General features: G+C 41.1%; 1 protein-coding gene across 1 annotated transcript in view; it reads right to left on the bottom strand.

Moving 5' to 3' along the window:
* Positions 1–13,855, bottom strand: part of LOC122549485 (rotatin-like) — a 20,725-nt gene extending 6,870 nt beyond the window's left edge. The window contains exons 1-6 of the mRNA XM_043689344.1: positions 13,522–13,855; positions 11,332–11,519; positions 7,351–7,546; positions 4,496–4,597; positions 3,152–3,242; positions 724–838 (exon numbers count right to left, since the gene is read on the bottom strand). Of these exons, the coding sequence (XP_043545279.1) occupies positions 724–838; positions 3,152–3,242; positions 4,496–4,597; positions 7,351–7,546; positions 11,332–11,519; positions 13,522–13,552 (723 nt within the window). The 5' untranslated portion in view covers positions 13,553–13,855. The remainder of the gene's footprint in view (positions 1–723; positions 839–3,151; positions 3,243–4,495; positions 4,598–7,350; positions 7,547–11,331; positions 11,520–13,521) is intronic.
* Between the last annotated feature and the right edge of the window lie 8,155 nt (positions 13,856–22,010).

Genomic DNA, 22,010 nt, shown 5'->3' with positions numbered 1-22,010 from the left:
CAGCAGGTCAGGCAGCATCCAAGGAACAGGAGAATCGACGGTTCGGGCATGAGCCCTTCTTCAGGAAGAAGGGCTCATACCCGAAACATTCATACATCACCTTTTTCCCGTTGATTCAAGTTATGTGGTTGAATAAACCAGTGAAATAACATTTGCTATTATCCAAAAACAGCTCTCACAAAAGATGCACCTGCATCAACTGATTTCTCTTAACCAAACCATAAATGTCCTGATCTAACTGGCAGTTTCTGAAGAAGAACATGTGTGATGCCAAGACATACAAGGCAATGTCCAAGCTGGAAAATGGAATTAGAATGGTTACATGGTTATTTTTGACCAGGGTTAAAAATCATACAACACCAGGTTTTAGTCCAACAGGTTTAATTGGAAGCACACTAGCTTTCGGAGCGACGTTCCTTCATCAGGTGATTGTGGAGGGCTCGATCGTACGACAGAATTTATAGCAAAAATTTGCAGTGTGATGTAACTGAAATTATACATTGAAGAATCAAGTCTTCAATGTATAATTTCAGTTACATCACACTGCAAATTTTTGCTATAAATTCTGTGTTACGATCGAGCCCTCCACAATCACCTGATGAAGGAGCGTCGCTCCGAAAGCTAGTGTGCTTCCAATTAAACCTGTTGGATTATAACCTGGTGTTGTGTGATTTTTAACAGAAATATACAAATTAACATTTAATATATGAAAATGTCTCTTACCTGGACGATCTTTGGACGCTGAAGGAAGATCTCAGCAGGAAAATCCTGCATTATAACATCTTGCAGAAGTTCACACGTATTGCGAACCAAGGTGTGATTACTGCTTTTCAAAGAGCTATTCAAAAATAAGCAGTGTTTAAAAACTACTAACTCTTCAGTTTTCCTCACAACATTCTGAATTTGGGCAGAAGGCCCATGAAACACATACACTCGAACACTGTCTTGTGAAAGCTGAAATCAATTTTTTTAATACTGCTGGAACTTGGAAGGCACATTTTGTTGAAGATTTCACCTTGCAGCGATTAGGACAATTCACAAGAACACAAACTCAAAGGAAAAAAAACTAACATTTATGCTGCATGATGGGAAAGAACCAACTGGTTAGCAAGTATACTCTAATTCATAGAAATATTAGCTGATGTGTTCTTCATGAAAATGAAGGCTGATAGTTGACTACCAGATTGTATTTAAATTTTAAATCAGGGAGGTTGACTCTGATTTCTCAGGATCATACCCTGATCAATGAGTCAACAAACCAACTTTATTGAGTCCAAATAGGTACAGTGTGTACACATAGTCTTTCTATCGTCAAAGAGCAAAAGTCTGTGTATTAATATATGTGCATTCAGTGCACACATGCATCACACTGAGAGCCCAACTGACAACACTAAATTATGTACATTCAGTATTACCCAGCAAATATTATCCAACTGCAGACTAACATCCAATGTTAGGTACAGTGTTGCGAATTTTCAAAGTGTAGGTGAGTTAGGAAATGGTCAGTTCCTGGTTTCTTGCAAACAACTGATGGGACACGCTGTTTGATAAGATCTATCAATCTTTGGGATGAATGGCCTACATATCTGGCATCACAGCAGTATTGACATTCACTGAGTCAGAGTTTTAGAGTGTATAAAGAGTCCATCATGTCTGAATCAGACATCAAGCACCTATCCATTCTAGTCCTATTTTTCAGCACTTGGCCCATAGCTTTGTATGCCATGGCAGTTCAAACGATTATCTAAATATCTATTAAATGTTCCAATGGTTCCTACCTCCATCACCTTTCACGAGGCACAGACAGCAATCATTCTCTGGGTGAAAAACTGTTCCTTAAATCCATCCTGATCATCTGCCCTTTACCTTTAAACAATGCCCTTGGTTACTCATCCCTCTGCTAAGAGGGAAATTTCTTCCTATCCATACTATCTATGGCCCATGTAATTTTGAGCAACTCAATCCGATTCCTACCCCCACCTCCCAACCCCATTCAGCCTTCTCTATTCTATTGAAAACAATCCTCAGCTTATATAGTTTATCTGCATAGCTGAAACGCTCCAACCAAACAACATCTCTGGTGAATCTCCTCTACACCCTATCTAGTGCAATCACATCCTTTCTAGTGCAATGGCTGGAATTGCAGACCAGATAAATCACACCAAACATTTATGTACCAGGACACTTATTTGGCTTCACAATAACTTTTTGTTTTATGTTTGTTGCATATAGCAGTGTGAAACAGCTAGCTTCAATTGTTGATCAAACTTTTAAAATACCTAAATCTAAGATAACCTACGCACTTTTCAGGACCAAGAGGGCTGTCATAGGACCTTTTATGTCTACCTCAAGCCTATCTTTACTGGTCAATATTCATGTTCAGATTCCTGCATATCAATGTGCTAAAAGATTGGCTTTATCAGCAAACATCTAAATAGTGTCCAAGCCATTTGTTCATCGTGCAAGCTTGATGCTGAAATATAGTGTATTAAAACGATGCTGCTCAGATAATTTCTCACAGTATAACATGCAATCTCATGGAATGCCTTTTTAAAAATGTCACAGGTTTCAGTGGAACCTATGCACACATTCAAGCCAGCTAGGAACAACAATACCACAGAGCTCATCACAACAAATAACTAGCAGATAATAGTGGTCCATAAAAGGTGAGATCATTAGGAATACCCTTACATTTAACCTAAATTATGCACCTTAATGGAATACAGCACTTCTTTCAAAAGGTATTTTCCAAAATGTCTACAAAACATGAGTTTCCATTTCATTCACAATTCTGAATTTTTGTTTTTAATGTGAGGGTAATACAAAGCTTTTTTTTAAAAAAAAGTGTTATTTCAATCAGACCACTCTGGATCACCAATGCACTTAAAGGTTTCCTATATGAGTGGAATCACAAAGCCATGAATCATATACATGGCTACTAGATACCAGACCCATTGACTTTAACATCCCAGAGTAATTTGTTTGATGTGCAACATTTTAATGGTTCAAGTACTATTACACTAAAACAAATATAAATGAGCAATATCCATTTTTTTAAACCAGGATTGCAAAACAGCTTTTTAACTAAGTTGAGACTAAGATAATTTATTTTTCCAGTGTCATTCATACAATCCAACTTACTATAACATACCTTGCAGTTGATGAAAGAACATGTCTGTCTGTCATAGTCAGTGTCAACCAAGGAAAGGTGGAATACTTCAGGCATTTCACTGTATCATTAACTAATGGTAAAAAACAAAACCCTTGAAACTGGAGTGCAAAATCAATTACAAAATAACTATATGTTTTAATTTATAATTAATGTCAATGACACATTCAATGCATTGTACGGTATTGAAGAGACAAAGATCCCACTCCAATAATAACTCATAAAACAGTAAATCATTGTTTTCCTATTTCCACATTGTTTGTTTCAGACCTCAGAACTGCAATTTCCATCTCAGAGTTGTCAACTGCATTACTATGTTACACGTAGATTGTAAGACAATAAAAAAGAGAAACTGAAAGAATCTTATTTCTTGAGCTAATAACAGATGTGTTGCCAAACAAATACAAGTATACTAAATTTCAAACAATTGCAATAATTTATAAAATAAGAGAAAATATTACTGATTGGTCGGCAAGTTGACACTGACTGGCCAAGACATTGCCATGGAAAAAGGAACAGGTAACTGTGAGCTCCCTAACTCTTTTGAAACATAACTCACAACAGGCATAAGACTTGAACATATTCCTTTGCCTCAGAGAATAGGTCTCTACTATGTTATTTCTAGCGAACATGCATGACCAATGATTGTTTGAAAGTCAACACTCTTGTTTTTGTCCTGATGAATGCAAATCAAAACACTTCAGCAACAAGACCCTCTTGACAATATTTTGGTTCCTTTCCCTTCCACCTAAGGTGCAGTTATCTTTTCGGTTATCGAAAGATGTCATATGCACTTTTTTTCTGAAAGCACATTACACCAATACATGAAAGGGGGCTCCTGATAATATTTAATCTGAAAGAATTTTCTTAAAAACTTCTCTTAAGACAGTGCAAAAATTCTGTGCTCTACTCAATGGACAGGTGTTACTTCTTTGCTTACATCTATGGGACAGATATTAAAAATACAGTAAAAAAGAATTATCAACCTGCTCAGGGAATTAGCTCACACAAAACAGAACGGGTATATATCATATGACTGACAAATATCAATAAAACAACTTGAAATGGGGCTCTATTTGTGCAATGAACCTCTGCTATTATTTTGACGTAAAAAGATTTAATTTAGTAATGATCAATAACAGTCACTTTATGCACAATCGTGAGCAGACTTTGACTTTTTGAGCCATTTCCTTGCACTTTCTGATTTTTAACAAAACAGTAGAACTTTACAGATTTTATCAAAGGTAAAAGCAGATGACAACGTTCAGATTTCCCTTTAAGAGGAATCATATCCAAAAGTCAAGGCTAAAGTTCAGGATAACTCACCAATTGCTTTCTGAGGCAAACTTCTGCTTTCATTTATTTGACTGTAGCTGCTTTTCTGAAAGTAACCGACCATTTCTTCTTCGAATGTTACAGGTGGTATAGCTATAGAAATGTTTTTAAAAGTTTTATTTTTAAAATATTTGTACAACCTAGATATCATAGATAGGTACTACACTGGACATCACTTTAACATTTCAAACCACAATTTTATATTGTTCTACAAAGCCACAAAATGAACACTGAAAACTTTTCCAGAGGAGATAATTTGACAGGGACAAACTAACAATTGTGGGAAAAAAGGCATATTTTCATTTTCTGAATCAAGTTTGAGTCACCAAACAATTTTGACATAATGGATTCTTTTTTTCCTCCATTTTCTTTGCAATTGATCACTGTAATTCTAAATGCCAATCCTGCAGCAGTAAAATTTATAATTTATATTGTCACCAGTGTGGACATAACCCAACATAATGTGCCTCTGCTTGCAATTGCTATATATATATATATTATGTTTATTAAAAATGGGCACATTTTTATTCCATAAAAACTTACATTAAAAACAGAATAGGTCCTATTTACTAACAATGAGCCTCTAATATTCATATACCCCTGAAGTGCTCCAAGTAAGATCTTTATGTCACTTCCAGTGGTAGATTATGGTGAATACATTCAAATTAAAAGATGTTAAGGTGAGCTATCCAAGCTCCAGTTGCCCATTTACTGGCAGTGTTAAACCTCATCAAGCATGTATCCTTAGATCGTCATAAAGATGTACAGGATGCAAAGAGATACTTCGGTCCAACTTGTCCATGCTAAACAGATATCGTAAAATTTATCTAGTCTCATTTGCCAGCATTTAGCCCATATCCCTCTAATCCCTTCTTAATCACATATCCATCCAGATGCCTTTTAAATGTTGTAATTGTACCAGCCTCCACCACTTCCTCTGGCAGTTCATTCCATACACGCACCACCTTCTGCAAGAAAAAGTTGCCCCTTAGGTCCCATTTAAACTCTTGTCCCCCTCACCTTAAACCTATGCCCTCTAGCTTTGGTCTTCCCTACCCTAGGGAAAAGACACTGATCATTCGTCCTATCCATGCCCCTCATGATTTTTAAACCTTTATAAGCCTCAGCCTCCAATGTTCTAGGGAAAATAGCCCCAGCCTATGTGGCCCCTTCCTACAGCTCAAACTCTCCTATCCAGGCAACACACTTGTAAACCTTTTCTGAACCCTTTCAAGTTTCACAACATCCTTCCAGAACTGAACGCAGTATTCCAAAAGTGGCCTAACCAACGTCCTGTAGAGTAACAACATGACCATCCAACACCTATACTCAATACACTGACCAAACAAGGAAAGCGTACCAAACACCTCCTTCACTACCCTGTTAGCATGCAATGGAATTCCTTTTTGACATTCTTCCCCCACCAGAAGTAAGTGTTCAACCAATTAAATTTAGATGTTCACTGTCCAGGGAAACTGAGATAATACAAAGACAAAGAATAGGTTCCAGCATTTTTTCCCCTCTCACTCTAAATCTATGCCATCTAGTTCTGGACTCCCCCATCCCAGGGAAAAGACAGTGTCCATTTATCCTATCCATGCCTCTCATGATTTTATAAACCTCTAAAGGGTCAGTAAAGCAGCCCCAACCTAATGGTATAACAGAGTGGCTTGCTAGGCCATTTCTAAGGGTAATTGAGAGTCAACCACATTGCTTTGGGTCTGAAATTACATGTAGGCCATACTAGGCAAGGTTGGCAGTTTCCTTCCCTAAAGGACATTAGTGAATCAGATGGGTTTTTCTGATGATTTACAATAGTTTCAGATGGGTTTTTCTGATGATTTACAATAGTTTCATGGTCATCAGTACATTCTTATTTCTAGATTTTTTTTTAAACTGAATTCAAAATTCAACCAGGTCCCAAGAGTTTTAACTAAACTTCTGGATTAATAGTCGAGCAATAATACCATGAGCCCATCATCTTCCCATTGTTTAGAGAGATTTAGTAGGGATACTTGAGTGTTTACACTGTGAAAACATTTAACTTTTATTTCCTCCTTTTTGGTAGATGTCTACTTTAAAAAATAGAATTTGTCTAAATTACTATGGACATGTAAATTATGCATGCTTGCAGGTCATTATTTGATATAGAAGACAAAGCAAATTAAAGACTAAACCTAGATCCAGGTACATAATTGTTGCAAGTGGTAATCTGTTGGTACGTTAGTCTTAGATTTTTGTGGCATAAAAGTGTCAGGCAATGAAGATCGACAAGTATACTGTAGAAAGTGAAGAACTCCAGGTCAAGTTAGGAGTGACTGAGCCACTGAACTCAACAAAGTATACAAAAGCCAACCTGAATTTGGAAAAATCTTGTTTTGCAGATACAACATTCTTTTCAAAGTGGAAGTCCATGATTCCAACAGGAAACAAGCTCTCAGAGAAATTGAACTCAGTAAGGAATCTAGCTTCCAATTCCTACCAGTTACTGCAGCAGTTTTCACACTGTATGTCTTGGTTTAATTACATTTCTCAACAGTTACCAAGGTTTACTTTTATGTTACAATCTTTTTAATTTTTTGTACCCAAAGGATATTAATTTAAACCCCTTTCAAAGTCCTTCTTTACCTTCTACGTATTTTTTTCAGAGACTGATGAAGTTTCCATGAAAAGATCACAAGTGTTAGAGCAAGGAAGCCTTACGTGAGTAGTGCATACACATCACAGTAAGAAAGAAATGCTTCTCACCTATTTACCATTTTAAAAGCGAGCATTATGACAAAACAATAGATTGCATTATCCCAATATGACAGCACATAGGTTAACACTGCAATTGTTCAGGTTACCTTTATCATCAGAGGATTTCAGAGGTTGTGACTGATAGGCAATAGGTGGCACATCAACAATCGTATCTGGCAGTCTGAACAGATCATCCATAATCTCATCGATGCATGCTTGTAACTTTGGCTCCACATTGGATCGCAATTGTGCTAGAAATTCCAAAGCTCCAATTTCTCGAAATAATTGGGCAACTGAAGAGTGCTTTAAATGATTAAAAACATATACTGGATTTACTTTGCAGTATTCTTCATCATTTTATAACTGCAGGCTAACTTGATATTAAAAGAATGTTCCAAAGTTCTATAATGAAAAAAATAAGCAATACAACCCATTTAAGAAATTTATTATTGGTAGTAATGGTAGGGAGAGATGCTGGTTATGCTCTGGGCACCTGAGATCGAAAGCCACTGTGGCAGAATTTTTTTTTATTTATTCATTTTTGTGGAATGTGGGTGTTGCTAGCTGGTCCGTATTTATTGCCCATCCCTAGTTGCCCTTGAGAAGGTAGTGGTGAGCTGCCTTCTTGAACCACTGCAGTCCACCTGCTGTGGGTTGACCCACATGCTAATAGGGAAGGAATTCCAGGATTTTGACACAGCAGCACTGAAGTAAAAGCAATACATTTCCAAGTCAAGATGGTGAGTGGCTTGGAGGGGAACTTGAAAATGGTGGCATTCCCATATATCTACTGCCCTTGCCCTTCTAGATGGAAGGGGTTGTGGGTTTGGAAGGCACTGTCTGTGGATCTTTGATGAATGCCTGCAGTGCATCTTGTAGATAGTACACACTGCTACTACTGAGCATTGGTGGTGGAGGAATGGATACTTGCGAATGCAATGCCAATCAAGTGGGCTGCTTTGTACTGGATGGTCATAGAGTAAGAGATGTACAGCATGGAAACAGAACCTTCAGTACAGCTCGTCCACGTTGACCAAATATCCTAACATAATCTAGGCCCATTTGCCAGCACTTAGCCCATATCCTCCCAAACTCTCTATTCATATACACATCCTGATGCCATTTAAATTTTATAGTTGTACCACTCTCCACCACTTTGTCTGCAGCTCATTCCAAACACGCATACCCCTCTGCATGAAAACATTGCCCCTTGGGTCCTTTTTAAATCTTTCCCCTCTCTCCCTAAACCTATGTCGTCTGTTCTGGACTCCCACAACCCAGGAAAACACCCTGTCTATTTACCCTATCCATGCCCCTCATGATTTTATAAACGTCTAAAATGTCACCCCTCAGCCTCAAATACTCCAGGGAAAACAGCCTATTCAGCCACTCCCTTTGGCTCAAACCCCCTAACACTGGCAACATCCTTGTAAATCTTTTCTGAATCCTTTCATTTTTCACAACACTCCTCCAATAGGAAGGAGATCAGAGTTGTGGTGTAACCAATGTCCTGTATAGCCACATGACCTCCCAATTCCTATACTCAATGCTCTGACCAATAAAGGAAAGCATACTAAATGCCTTCTTTACTATCCTATCTACCTGCTGAAACCACTCTCAAGGATCTGTGTAGAAGTTCTGTCCTAATTTGCCTTTCAAATGCAACACTTCACATTTATCTCAATTAAACTCCATCTGCCACTCCTCATCCCATTGGCCCATCTGATCAAGATCCCATTGCACCTGAGGCAACCTCCTTCACTGTCCACTACATCTCCAAGTTTGGTGTCATCTGCAAACTTACTAATTATACCTCCTATGTTCACATCCAAATCATTTACATGACAAAAAGCAGTGGACCCAGCACCGACCCTTATGGCATACCACTGGTAACAGACCTCTATTCTGAAAAGCAACTCTTTCCCACCACCCTGTGTTTTACCTTCAAGCCAGTTCTGTATCAAAATGGTTAGTTCTCCCGTATTCCATGTGATCTAACCTTGCTGACCAGTCTACCATGAGGAACGTTATTGAATGCCTTCCTGAAGTCCATATGGATCGCGTCCACCATTCTGCCCTCATCAATCCTCTTCGTTACTTCTTCACAAAATTCAATTAAGCTCATGAGACATGATTTCCTACGCACAATGCCATGTTAACTATCGTGAATTTGTCCTTGCCTACTCAAATACATGTAAATTCTGTCCCTCAAGATTCCATGCAACAACCCACCCACCTCCGATGTCAGGCTCACCGATCTGTAGTTCCCTGGCTCTTCCTTACTACCTCTCTTAAATAGTGGCACCACATTAGCCAACCTCCAGTTTTCCAGCACCTCACCTGTGACTATCGATGATATAGATATCTCAGCAAGGGAGTCAGGTGGTGAGTTACTCGTCACAGTATTCCTAGCCTTTGACCTGCCCTTGTAGCTACTGCATTTATGTGGCAAGTCCAGTTAAGGGATTAGTTATAAAAGGAAGATAACAGAACACTAAGGGTCTGGCTAGCTAAATATAATCATCTTAATTTCAGAACAGGGAAGGAAAGACCACTGAAATGACTTCACAGTTTTATTTCACCTGCACCAACAATGTATTTTCCCCTAATTGTTGGTGTATGTATATCTGTCTAACAGAGAGTTTATAATGGGATTGGAGTTTTCATTAATACTTTTATATGCCATTGGATTATATTTCTATCACATCAAAAACATATTAAATAAATTCAATAATGAGTTTCACTATCTAAAAATGTACATTAAAAATGAAGAATTTTAAATGAATTGGACTTTTTGGTTTGGTTTGCGTGAACACTTCAATGTGCTGTTAACCTGCTTGCGAACATCACTGTGGCTGTGTGTGTGAAGATTCCCTTAACTTGGCACCAGATTTTATCTCATTCCTGATGAAGGGCTCCTACCCGAAACATCAATTTTCCTACTCCTTGGATGCTGCCTGACCTGCTGTGCTTTTCTAGCACCACTCTAATCTTAACTCTAACCTCCAGCATCCGCAGTCCTCACTTCCACCTACCAGATTTTCTCTGACAAGAGGGGAAAACCATCCCACAGAGTTCTTTGTGGTCCATAGCTCATATCTTTGTTTTGCCACTGACTGCAAAAATCTAGGCCATCAAGTTATTTTCCCCATACTCTTCTGGAAATCCTCTTCTTGGTTGCCACCAGTAAGTGACTGTATCCAAAATGATTCACTGAAATATTTGTATTATCTAATCATCTAGATAAATGTTTTCAAAATAAATTCCTTTTCCTTTAATCCAAGAGTCGTCATCAGTTCATCACTGACAGGGGCAAGAGATGGACCGAAAAGAAATTCCTAAACTTAGGAGTGGGAGGGAGGGAGGATGGTGCTTTCTATTGTCTGATCCTAAAGTACTTTATCTTTCTTACCCTGTGTAGTTTTTGTGTATAAGACTTATATTGCTCCAGTCTCTCAAAATACACACTATCTTTGCTACTAGATGCAAGCCTTTCAGCAGGAGCACTCCCATCTTCATGGGTCAGAGATTCAAGCATTCATCAGTGGCTCAAGCACATGAGTTGACATTTCAATGCAATTCAAAGGGATTGCTAAACTGGTAGACAAGACATTAAACTGAAGCACAGCCTTCCCTATTTGGTGGAACTATGTAATTCCTTGGCACTATTCAAAGCGTAAAAAAAGGGAGTTCTACTTGAGCCTCTGCCACCCCCCTAATTTGTACATTTTGTTTTCACATGATCTGGAATGCCTGTTAATGCAGCTATCTAACACCCTATGCATTTATACTGAAGATTCTTTGCAAAGATTTTGGAACACAATCAGAGTTTACCTTCAACAGAAACCTAATTATAACAGCAATTCAGGAACTTCACAATATGTTGCTAGACACTGTACAGCATTGCCAGGACTCTTTCACTTGTATCATTATTTATAAATACTATTTTGGTTATAAACATCACTGGCAAATGTAAAACAAACTAAAAGGGAATGATAGTTATTCGACTTTTCAAAATTAAACTAAAATTATTCCCCTAATACACAAAAGTATCATGTGCAGAAGATGACGCTCTGAAAATAACTCACTTTTACAAGATGATTACATAGTGAGAGTACTTCTTCTTGCATTGGAACAGTTGGAAAGTTGAACCATTCCAGAAGTCGAATGAAAAGGTTTTTTTCTTGAGCCAGATCAACAACAGAAACCAAACCATGATCAATTTTGCACAAAATATTCTTCAACGCTCGAACTCTAATTTCCACAAGCTGATGACCTACGAAAAGCAAAGTAAAAGTTGAGTCCACTTGACATTTTCAATTTCCTTCAAATTTTCATCCTTATACTGTAGCAGCATGATCAATGTAACTTTCCTCCATTTGCTGCATTTCATGGCATGAACACTGATACACTATAAAATAATGAAGGATCTGTTCAGTTATTGCAAGTAACCAAACCCCTATCACATTAAAGATCCTAATACAACACATAACTAACCACAAATAAACAAACAAAAGTGACACTTTGCCAAATGATACACCAAAATGTATGTGATTAAAAAATGTGCAGAATCAAATGATAAGTAGACATAAAATGGGAAACTGGGTTCTACAAAACTTATGGAGCTTCCACATTATCAGAACTGGCTTCAACCACCAATTAACTGCAATTGTAAATTCAGATTATCTCATTCTTCACTATTGTTAGGCGACGTACTTCACCTCAGAGCAAGAGTAAACCAAAGATCTTGGCATATAATCATGTGATGGTTATTTTCAGGCACAAAACTACTCAAGCTCACTACTTTCTCGAGGGCAATTTGGGGTGGTAAACACTTATTAGAGTTAGTCACTGGGAATTCAAGTGTATTTTTAAAAAAAGTTATTAGTCTCGGTGTTACAATCACCACAGAGACTAATAACTTTTTTTAAAAATACACTTGAATTCCCAGTGACTAACTCTAATAAGTGTTTACCACCCCAAATTGCCCTCGAGAAAGTGGTGGCGAGCTGAACCTTGCATTTTGCAGTTCATTTGACTTGGTTCACCCACACTGCTGTGACACAGCCACTGTAAAGAAATGGCAACAGATTTCCAAGTCAGAATGGCAGAAAACAGGGAGTCAAAGGTAGTGGTACCTGCTGCTCTTATTCTTGCCGATGGTCGTAGTTATGGGTTTAGAAGGTACTGTCCAAGGAACCTTTGTTAAATTCCTGCATTACATCTTGTAAATGTTACACCTGCCTCTGAGCAGCAGCAGCAGTGGATATTTGTGGATGTGATACCAATCAAGTGAGCTTTAGCCTGGATGGTAGTGAGCTTGACAGTAGAAGGTGCTGCACTCATCGAGGCAATGGGATTCTGTTAACAGTAGGTTCGAGGCTAGGAATTATGCAGCAAGTAACTTAATTCCTGACTCCCAAAAACCATCTGTAAGATATGAGTCAAGAATTTGATGTAATACACCCCCTCCCAGCTAGATGAGTGCAGCTCTGACAACACTCAAGAAGCATGACACATTGTCAAGTCAAACTACTTGATTGGCACATATCCATAAACATTTACTTCCCTCCACACCAACACATAGAAGCAAGCAGTTTGCTTCAAGTTGCACTGCACAAAATTAACCAAGGTTCCTGAAACAAAACTTACTAACTAAACTTCCTATGTTCACATCCAAATCGTTTATATAAAGGACATAAAGTAGTGCACTACTTTAAAAAGTGAAAGTAACACCAAAACAATTCATGTTCTTATCTGTGATTACATTTGGAGCATAAAGGCTGGGCTGAGACGTGCATTGACAAACACGGCATATGGCTCAAGTTTATTCTATCAGTTTGCTACAGAAGACAATACAATGTCACACATAAATTGAACAACATGATACCTCAAAGAGACAAGCCCCTCCAGAAATCAAATGCATAAATCAAGAGAGAGAGAGAGAAACAGACTCCACAGGGACAATAATAGTGAAAGGGAAGCCGCACACAGAGCGCGGCAGAAAGGGAGTTTTAAAAAAATCTCGCGTTTCACAGAAAAGTGCATTGGAGGCGGAGGGATAGTCCATCGGGACAGCCACAAAGAAAGAGATACTTCACATACAAATTAGCAAGAAGTATTCTACAGGGGACGATGTAGTATTAAGACGGCGAAAGCGCCATCCACGACACAGTATTACAGAGAGGGAGGACTGACAGAGTGAGAAATGATCCCCATTAATGTCGATCAGGACAAGGCCATAGATCAGTACTGGCCCATTCCGGGCCGCTCTCTACCCAATTTCTTGATAAGCGGTGACAACTCCATCACCGTCCCCACGGTCCAAACTCTCGAACGCTGCCAGTTTAACGGTCGCGCCGGATCCGACGATTAATCCAGTCCGGCTCCAGGTTCTGCTCTGAAATGGATCCGGGCGAATAACCGAGCCCCGCCAGCTATCTGCTCACGGAAAAACTAACGCTGATCGTTATACTGTACAACGAATTAAAATTGAACGTGTAGAAGGGTGTGAATGCTTTATTGTAATCAGTGGATTGAAGAGATGATGATGGCGACTTAGATACAAATCTGACCGACTGCATTCTGGGAATTGTAGTTCCTCCCAACACGGAAGAGCCCGTGATCCGGTCCGCATGCGCAGTTGGGCCCGCGTTTCGGAAGACAGATGGCGGGGACGAGGAGCTTGGAACGTGAGCGCGGGACCCTGAGTGGGATGGGCGGGAACCGACGTGCTTGGGCGGGGCCTAGTACCGGGGGGCGGGGCTTGTGGCCTATGGGCGGGACCTGAGGGGTGCTACTTGAAAGGAAGAAATATTGGGAGTTATTTATTTTAATATCTTTGCTAATTGCTTATCTTTCTGCAATTAATGATTGAATGAATGGTTTCATTGTCAGATATTTAGGAAGATACAGTGGAAAGTGTTTTGTCGCCACAATCATGCACTATTTTGAGTCATAGAAAGAATAAAATTAAATGATTTAGAGTTCATCTTATGTTGAAATTGGGTCTCAAGCAGCCTTCAAGGCTTCTGCAAGGTGTTCCAGGCATCAAGGCATCGTTCCTCCAGGTATAGCAACAACAACACCGATGCCTCGAGAGACCTTGGCTCTCCGCTGCCCCATCAACACCACCAAGATTCCCCACTCCCAAGCCTAACTCAGCAAAGAGTCCCCATTCCAGGAGCCGCAATTACTCCAGGCTCCAGGTTTACCGCAGCCAGGCGTCTCCGCTCTGGGCACTGCTGCTACCAAGAACCCCAATCCATGCCACCAGCACTGCAGGCGCTACCATGCCTATAAAACTCAGCCTCAAAGATGAAGAAAGAAAAAGAAAAAAAATCTACAATACATAGGTTGCTTGTGAGTGAAAAATAAGACCATAAGATATAGGAGTGGAAGTAAGGCCATTCATCCCATCAAGTCCACTGCACCATTTAATCATGGCTAATGAGCATTTCAATGCCACTTACCTGCACTCTCCCCAGAGCCCTTAATTCCTTGCAAGATTAAAAAGTTATCAATCTCTGCCTTGAAGACATTTAATGTCCCGACCTTCACTGCGCTCCGAAGCAATGAATTCCACAGGCCCACCACTCTGGCTGAAGAAATGTCTCCTCATTTCCGTTCTAAATTGACCCCCACTAATTCTAAGGCTGTGCCTACGGGTTCTAGTATCCCTGCCTGATGGAAACAATTTCCCTACGTCCAACCTTTCTAAGCCATGAATTATCTTGTAAGTTTCTCTTAGATCTCCCCTCAACTTTCTAAACTCTAATGAATACAATCCCAGGATCCTTAGCCGTTCCTCGTATGTTAGGCCTACCATTCCAGGGATCATCCGTGTCAATATCCGCTGCACATACTCCAGTGCCAGTATGTCCTTCCTGAAGTGTGGGGCCCAAAACCGGACACAATATTCTAAATGGGGCCTAACAAGAGCTTTATAATGTCTCAGAAGCATGCCACTGCTTTTACATTCCAACCGTCTTGCGATAAATGACAACATCACATTTGCTTTCTTAACCACGGACTCAACCTGCAAGTCAACCTTTAGATAATCCTGTACTAGCACTCCCAGATCCTTTTGTACTTTGGCTTTACGAATTTTCTCACCGTTTAGAAAATAGTCCATGCCTGTATTCTTTTTTCCAAAATGCAAACCTCGCATATCAACCATGAGGACTGCTCTCCTAAATTGTCTTTCTATCACCTCCCCTCCTCCTCAGTACTACCTGCTTGTCCACTTAACATCATCAGCAAACTTCGCCAGAATGCCCCCAGTCCCTTCTTCCAGATCACTAATACATAAAGTGAACAGCTGCGGCCCCAACACTGTACCCCGCAGGACACCACTTACCACTAGCTGCCATTCCGAAAAAGAACCTTTTATCCCAAATCTCTGCCTTCTGTCAATCCATGCCAGAAGCTCACCTCGAACACCATGAGCCCACACTTTAATCAGCAGCCTCCTGTGAGGCACCTTATCAAAGGCCTTTTGGAAGTCTAGGTAGATAACAGCCACAATGAATTTAAATCAATAGCAATAAACAAAGTCGGATAAGATGACGCAGAATCTTTGTGGTTAGAGTTGAGGGACCGCAAAGGTAAGAAAACCATGATGGGAGTTATCGACAAGCCTTCAAACAGTTCTCAGATATAGAAAAGACATACAGGAAAGGCAAGGTTACAGTGATCATGGGTAATTTCAATATATAGTTGGACTGGAAAACCAGGTTGGGTAGTGGAATCCAAGAAAACGAGTTTGTGGAATGTTTACAAGATGGCTTTGTGGAGCAGTTTGTGGTGGAGCCCACTAGGAAACAGGCAAGTCTGGATTTAGTGTTGTGCAATGAGGCAGTCTTTGCTTAAGGTGAAGGAACTCTTAGGAGGAAGTGATAATATGATAAAATTATTCTGTAGTTTGAAAGGAAGAAGGTGGAATCAGATGTAACAGTTTTTCAGTTGAATAAAGGCAATTACAGAGGCATGATTGAGGAGCTGACCAGAATTGACTGGGAGAGGAGGCTAGGAGGAAAGATATTGGCACAACAATGGCAGGAGTTTCTGGGAGTATTTCAAGAGACACAGCAAAAATCCATCCCGAGGAAAAATAAGCAATAAAGGGAGGATGAGGCAACCACAGCTGACCAGGGAAGTCAGGGACAGCATAAAAGCAAAAGAGAAGGCATATAATGTGGCAAAGGGCAATGTGAAGCAAGAGGATTGGGAAGCCTACAAAGACCAACAGAGGACAACAAAAAAAGGAGGGAGAAGATTAAATATGAGGGTAAGTGCGCCAGTAATATTAGGAAAGATTGCAAGAGTCTCTTTAGATATATAAAGGGCAAAAGAGAGGCAAAAATGGACATTGAACTGCTGGAAATGATGCTGGAGAAGTAGTAATGGGGAATAAAGAAATGGCCGAGGAAGTGATAAGTACTTTCCGTCAGTCTTCATGGTGAAAGACATGAATAATGTCCCAAAAATTCAAGAGTGCGTGTGTGGGAGGGGAGGGCAGAGCTGAGTATGGTAGCCATCACCAAGGAGAAGGTGCTAGAAAAACTGAAAGGTCTGAGAGTGGATGAATCACCTGGAACAGGTGGGTTACACCCTCAAACATAGAACATTACAGCGCAGTACAGGCCCTTCGGCCCTCAATATTGAGCCAATCTGTCATACCAATCTGAAGCCCATCTAACCTACACTATTCCATACGTCCATATGGTTGGCCAATGATGACTTAAATGTACTTAAAGTTGGCGAATCTACTACCATTGCAGGCAAAGCATTCCATACCCTTACTAGTCTCTGAGTAAAGAAACTACCTCTGACATCTGTCCTATATCTTTTACCCCTCAGTTTAAAGCTATGCCCCCTCATGCTCGCCGTCACCATACTCGGAAAATGGCTGTCCCTGTCCACCCTGTCTAACCCTCTGATTATCTTATATGTCTCTATTAAGTCAGCTCTCAACCCACCCCAATAGCCTTAGCTAATATCCCCCCCAGGATACTGGTACCCCTCTGGTTTAGATGAAGACCATTCTGCTTGTAGAGGTCCCACCTACCCCAGAAAGAGCCCCAATTATCCAAGAATCCAAAACCCTCCCTCCTGCACCATCCCTGTAGCCACATGTTCAACTCCTCTCTCTCCCTATTCCTCGCATCACGAGCATGTGGCACGAGCATCAAACCAGAGACAACAACTCTGTTCGTCCTAACTCTAAGAGACAACTCTGTCCATCCTAGCTCCCTGAATTTCTGCTTTAAATCCCCATCTCTCTTCCTACCTATGTCATTGGTGCCTATGTGGACCATGACTTGGGGCTGCTCCCCCTCCCCATTAAGGATCCCAAAAGCACGATCAAAGACATCACGAACCCTGGCACCTGGGAGGCAACACACCAACCGTGAGTCTCTCTCGTCCCCACAGAACCTCCTATCTGTCCCCCTAACTATGGAGTCCCCAATGACTACTACTCTGCTCCTCTTCCTCCTTCCTTTCTGAGCAGCAGGGACAGATTCTGTGTCAGAGCCCTGTGCCCAACTGCTTTCCTCTGGTAAGTCATCCCCCCCAACAGTATCCAAAACAGTATACTTATTTTTGAGGGGAATGGCCACAGGGGATCCTTGCACTGCCAGCCGGTTCCCTTTCCGTCCCCTGACTGTAACCCATCTGCCTTTTCCTTGTATCTGAGGAGTGACTACCTCCCTGTAACTCCTCTCAATAACCTCCCGAATGATCCAAAGTTCATCCAGCTCTAGCTCCAGCTCCCTAACGCGGTTTTCAAGGAGCTGGAGTTGGGTGCACTTCCCGCAGATGTAGTGAGCAGGGACACTAGTGGTGACGCTTACCTCCCACATTCTGCAGGAGGAACATTCACCTGCCCTCACCTCCATTCCCACTATTCTAAATTCCCAAAGAGACTGTTAAAAAAATAAGGAATAAAAAATAAACTTGTTACCTTACCAATCTGGCGCACAGAGCCCTTTTGTTTTGGTTAGAGGAGGAGGATGGGTGGGAGACACTACCCGAGTAGTGTTTCGGGTAACGCAACCACACAAATATATGACTTCCCAGAAGTCCTTCGCTCCTCTCTCGCAACTCTCAGCAAAGAGTTCTAAGGGAGATAGCTGAAGAGATAAGCAGGCTTTAGTAATGGTCTTTCAGGTATCACTGGAGTCAGGGAGGTCCCAGCGGACTGGAAAATCACTAATGTAACCCCCCTGTTTAAGAAGGGAGCAAGGCAAAAGACAAGAGATTACAGGCTGATTTGCCTGACCTCAGGTAAGATTTGGAGTCCATTGTGAAGGATGAGATTTATGAATATTTGGTAAAATAGGATAAAATCAGCATGGTTTCATCAAAGGGAGGTCATGCCTGACAAATCTGTTAGAATTCTTTGAGGAGTTAATGAGCTGGTTAGACCAAGGAGAACCAGTGGATGTTACCTATCTAGACTTCCAGAAGGCCTTTGATAAGGTACCGCATAGGAGGCTGCTGAATAAGATAAGGGGCCATGGTATTAGAAACCAGATACTAGCATGGATAGAAGATTAGCTGTCTGGCAGAAGGCAGAGAATAGGGATAAAAGGGTCCTTCTCAGGATAGAAGCCGGTGACCGGTGGTGTTCCACAAGAGTTGATGTTGGAGCCACAGTTTTTCACTTTATACATTAATGATCCAGATGAAGGAAGTGAGGGCAGTTTGGCTAAGTTTGTAGATGATACAAAGATAAGTGGAGGGGCAGGTGGTATTGAGAAGGCGGGGAGGTTGAAGAAATATTTAAAACGGTTAGGAGTGTGGGCAAAGAAGTGACAGATGAACTACAATGTGGGAAAGTGTGAGGTCATGCAGTTTGGTAGGAAGATTAGAGGCATGGACTGTTTTCTAAATGGGGAGAAAGTTCAGAAATCTGAAGTGCAAAGGGATTTGGGAATTCTAGTCTAGGCTTCTCAGTGTAAACTTGTGGGTTGGGTTAGTAGTTAGGAAGGCAAATACAATGTTTTGATTCATCTTGAGAGGACTAGAATATAAAAGTGGGGGGCTTTATGAGACTCTGGTCAGACCACATTTAAAATATTGTGAACAGTTTTGGGCCCCATACCTCAGGAAGGATATATTGACCCTGGAGCGGGTCCAGAGGAGGTTTACGAGAATGATCCCAGGAATGAAAGGCTTAACATATGAGGCACATTTCAGGATTGTGGCACTATACTCAATGGAGTTTAGAAGGATGAGGAGGGAGTTGATTGATACTTACAGAATACTGCATGGCTTGGACAGAGTGGTCATTGGGAAGATGTTTCCATTGGCAGGAGAGACGAGCACCTGAGGGCACAGCCTTAGAATAAACGAAAGACCTTTTAGAATGGAGATAAGGAGAAACTTCTTTAGCCAGAGAGTTCAAATCTGTGGAATCATTGCCACTGAAGGCTGTGGAGACCAAATCATTGAGTATATTTAAAACAGAGATAGTTTAGTTCTCATTTGCCAAGTGGATCAAAGGTTACAGGGAGAAAAAATGGGAAAATGGGATGAAAAACCCATCGGCCATGATTGAATGACAGACCAGATTCAATGGGCCGAATGGCCTAATTTCTGCTCCCATGTCTTACTGTCTTATAGGAAAGCATGCCACCATGTCTTCCTACTTACATAGCAATAGGAGAATTTGTAATCAATTCTTATGCATATTGCTAGTCTGCTCATACTTTCTTGTTTGGCTGAATCGTAAAATTTACTCCATCCTCAGACTTACACTCTTCTTGGCATATTATGAGTCACTTCTGTTTATCTGATACGGTCTTGATCTAATAATATTTAATTACTGTTTACCTGTAAGACTCCCTTCAGCCTCTCTGTCAGAAAAGTGTGCAGGCAGTAAAAGCGGGTTTGCCTTTACAGCTGTTGCAGATGAGTACCCAGTGCCAGTCACAGAACATGTTTGCTCTCTTACCCTGCAGCATACTGCCAATGAAATTTTACAACTGTGAAATTGAGTTAGTATTCCTGAACTGTCAAATACTTTCAAAACTTTTGATCAGTTTTTGCTTGTTTCTAGGTTTTCGTAGTTATCTAACCTGTCCATTTCTTCACTCAGGCACCCAGATAATGGCTAACTTGACCATATGGCATTCTGTTCCAGTGGAAACTAGGAATAATATTATTTAAGATGAACAGAGAATAAATTAATAGAAAAAAAAAACATTTTTTCAGAGATACTAACAAGCAGCATGTGGGGTTTGGGTGTAGAACAGCTTGAACTTCCAAGCTCTGTCTTGAATGGAGACTTCTGAGGGTCTGTGTATGGTTCTTCCTTCCTCTGGGTATCACCTGCCACTTCCCAATCTTCTTGTGAGGAGGAAGCACCTAGAATGAGATCTCTTCCCACTATTGCCTTGCCTTCAGTGATGACCCCTAGGTGAGGTGATGGAATGGAGATTAATGTGCATATCTGCCAGCTCGTGTGGATGCTGAGCCTGGCTCCCCATTGTAGCTTTGAGGAGAAAGTGAGGTCTGAGAATGCTGGAGATCAGAGCTGGAAATGTGTTGCTGGAAAAGCGCAGCAGGTCAGGCAGCATCCAGGGAACAGGAGAATCGACATTTCGGGCTTAAGCCCTTCTTCAGGAATGGGGAAAGTTTGTCCAGCAGGCTAAGATAAAAGGTAGGGAGGAGGGACTTGGGAGAGGGGCGTCGGAAATGTGATAGGCTCTCTGTCTCACGGTACTGGGATGTGTTTATTCAGCAAAGTGAGCGTCACTGTATCATTGTACTGGGATGTGTTTATTCCGCTGGGTGAGGGTCACTCACTGTGTGTCTGCGCAGGGATGTATTTATGCTGCAGGGTAAGGGTCACTCACTGTGTCACTGTACTGGGATGTGTTTATTCAGCAGGGTAAGGGTCACTCACTGTGTAACTGTACTGGCATGGGATTATTCAGCAGGGTGAGAGTCACTCACTGTGTAACTGTACTGGGATGTGTTTGTTCAACAGGATGATAGTCGCTCGCTGTGTCACTGTACAGGGATGTGTTTATTCAGCAGGGTGAGAGTCACTCACTATATCACTGCACTGGGATGTGTTTATTCAGCAGGGTGACGGTCACTCACTGTGTAACTGTACGTGGATGTGTTTATGCAGCAGGGTAAGGGTCACTCANNTGCAGCAGGGTAAGGGTCACTCACTGTGTAACTGTACTGGGATGTGTTTATTCAGCAGGGTAAGGGTCACTCACTGTGTAACTGTACGTGGATGTGTTTATACAGCAGGGTGACGGTCACTCACTGTGTAACTGTACTGGGATGTGTTTTTTCAGCAGGGTGATGGTCACTCACTGTGGAACATAACTGGGATGTGTTAATTCAGCAGGGTGAGAGTCACTCACTGTGTCACTGTACTAGGATGTGTATATTCAGCAGGGTGAGAGTTACTCACTGTGTAACTGTACTGGGATGTGTTCATTCAACAGGATGAGGGCCACTCACTGTGTAACAGTACTGGGTTGTATTTATTCCGCAGGGTAAGGGTCACTCACTGTGTAACCGTACTGGGATATGTTAATTCAGCAGGGTGAGGATCACCCACTGTGTAACTGTACTGGGATGTGTTTATTCAGCAGGGTGATGGTCACTCAGTGTGTAAGGTCACTCACTGTGTAACTGTACTGGGATATGTTAATTCAGCAGGGTGAGGATCACCCAGTGTGTAACTGTACTGGGATGTGTTTATTCAGCAGGGTGATGGTCACTCAGTGTGTAACTG

The sequence above is a fragment of the Chiloscyllium plagiosum genome, chromosome 4 (assembly GCF_004010195.1).
Source record: "Chiloscyllium plagiosum isolate BGI_BamShark_2017 chromosome 4, ASM401019v2, whole genome shotgun sequence".
NCBI lineage: Eukaryota > Metazoa > Chordata > Chondrichthyes > Orectolobiformes > Hemiscylliidae > Chiloscyllium > Chiloscyllium plagiosum.
The sequence above is the reverse complement of the archived record's forward strand: the minus strand, read 5'-3'. Positions and strand labels throughout refer to the sequence as shown.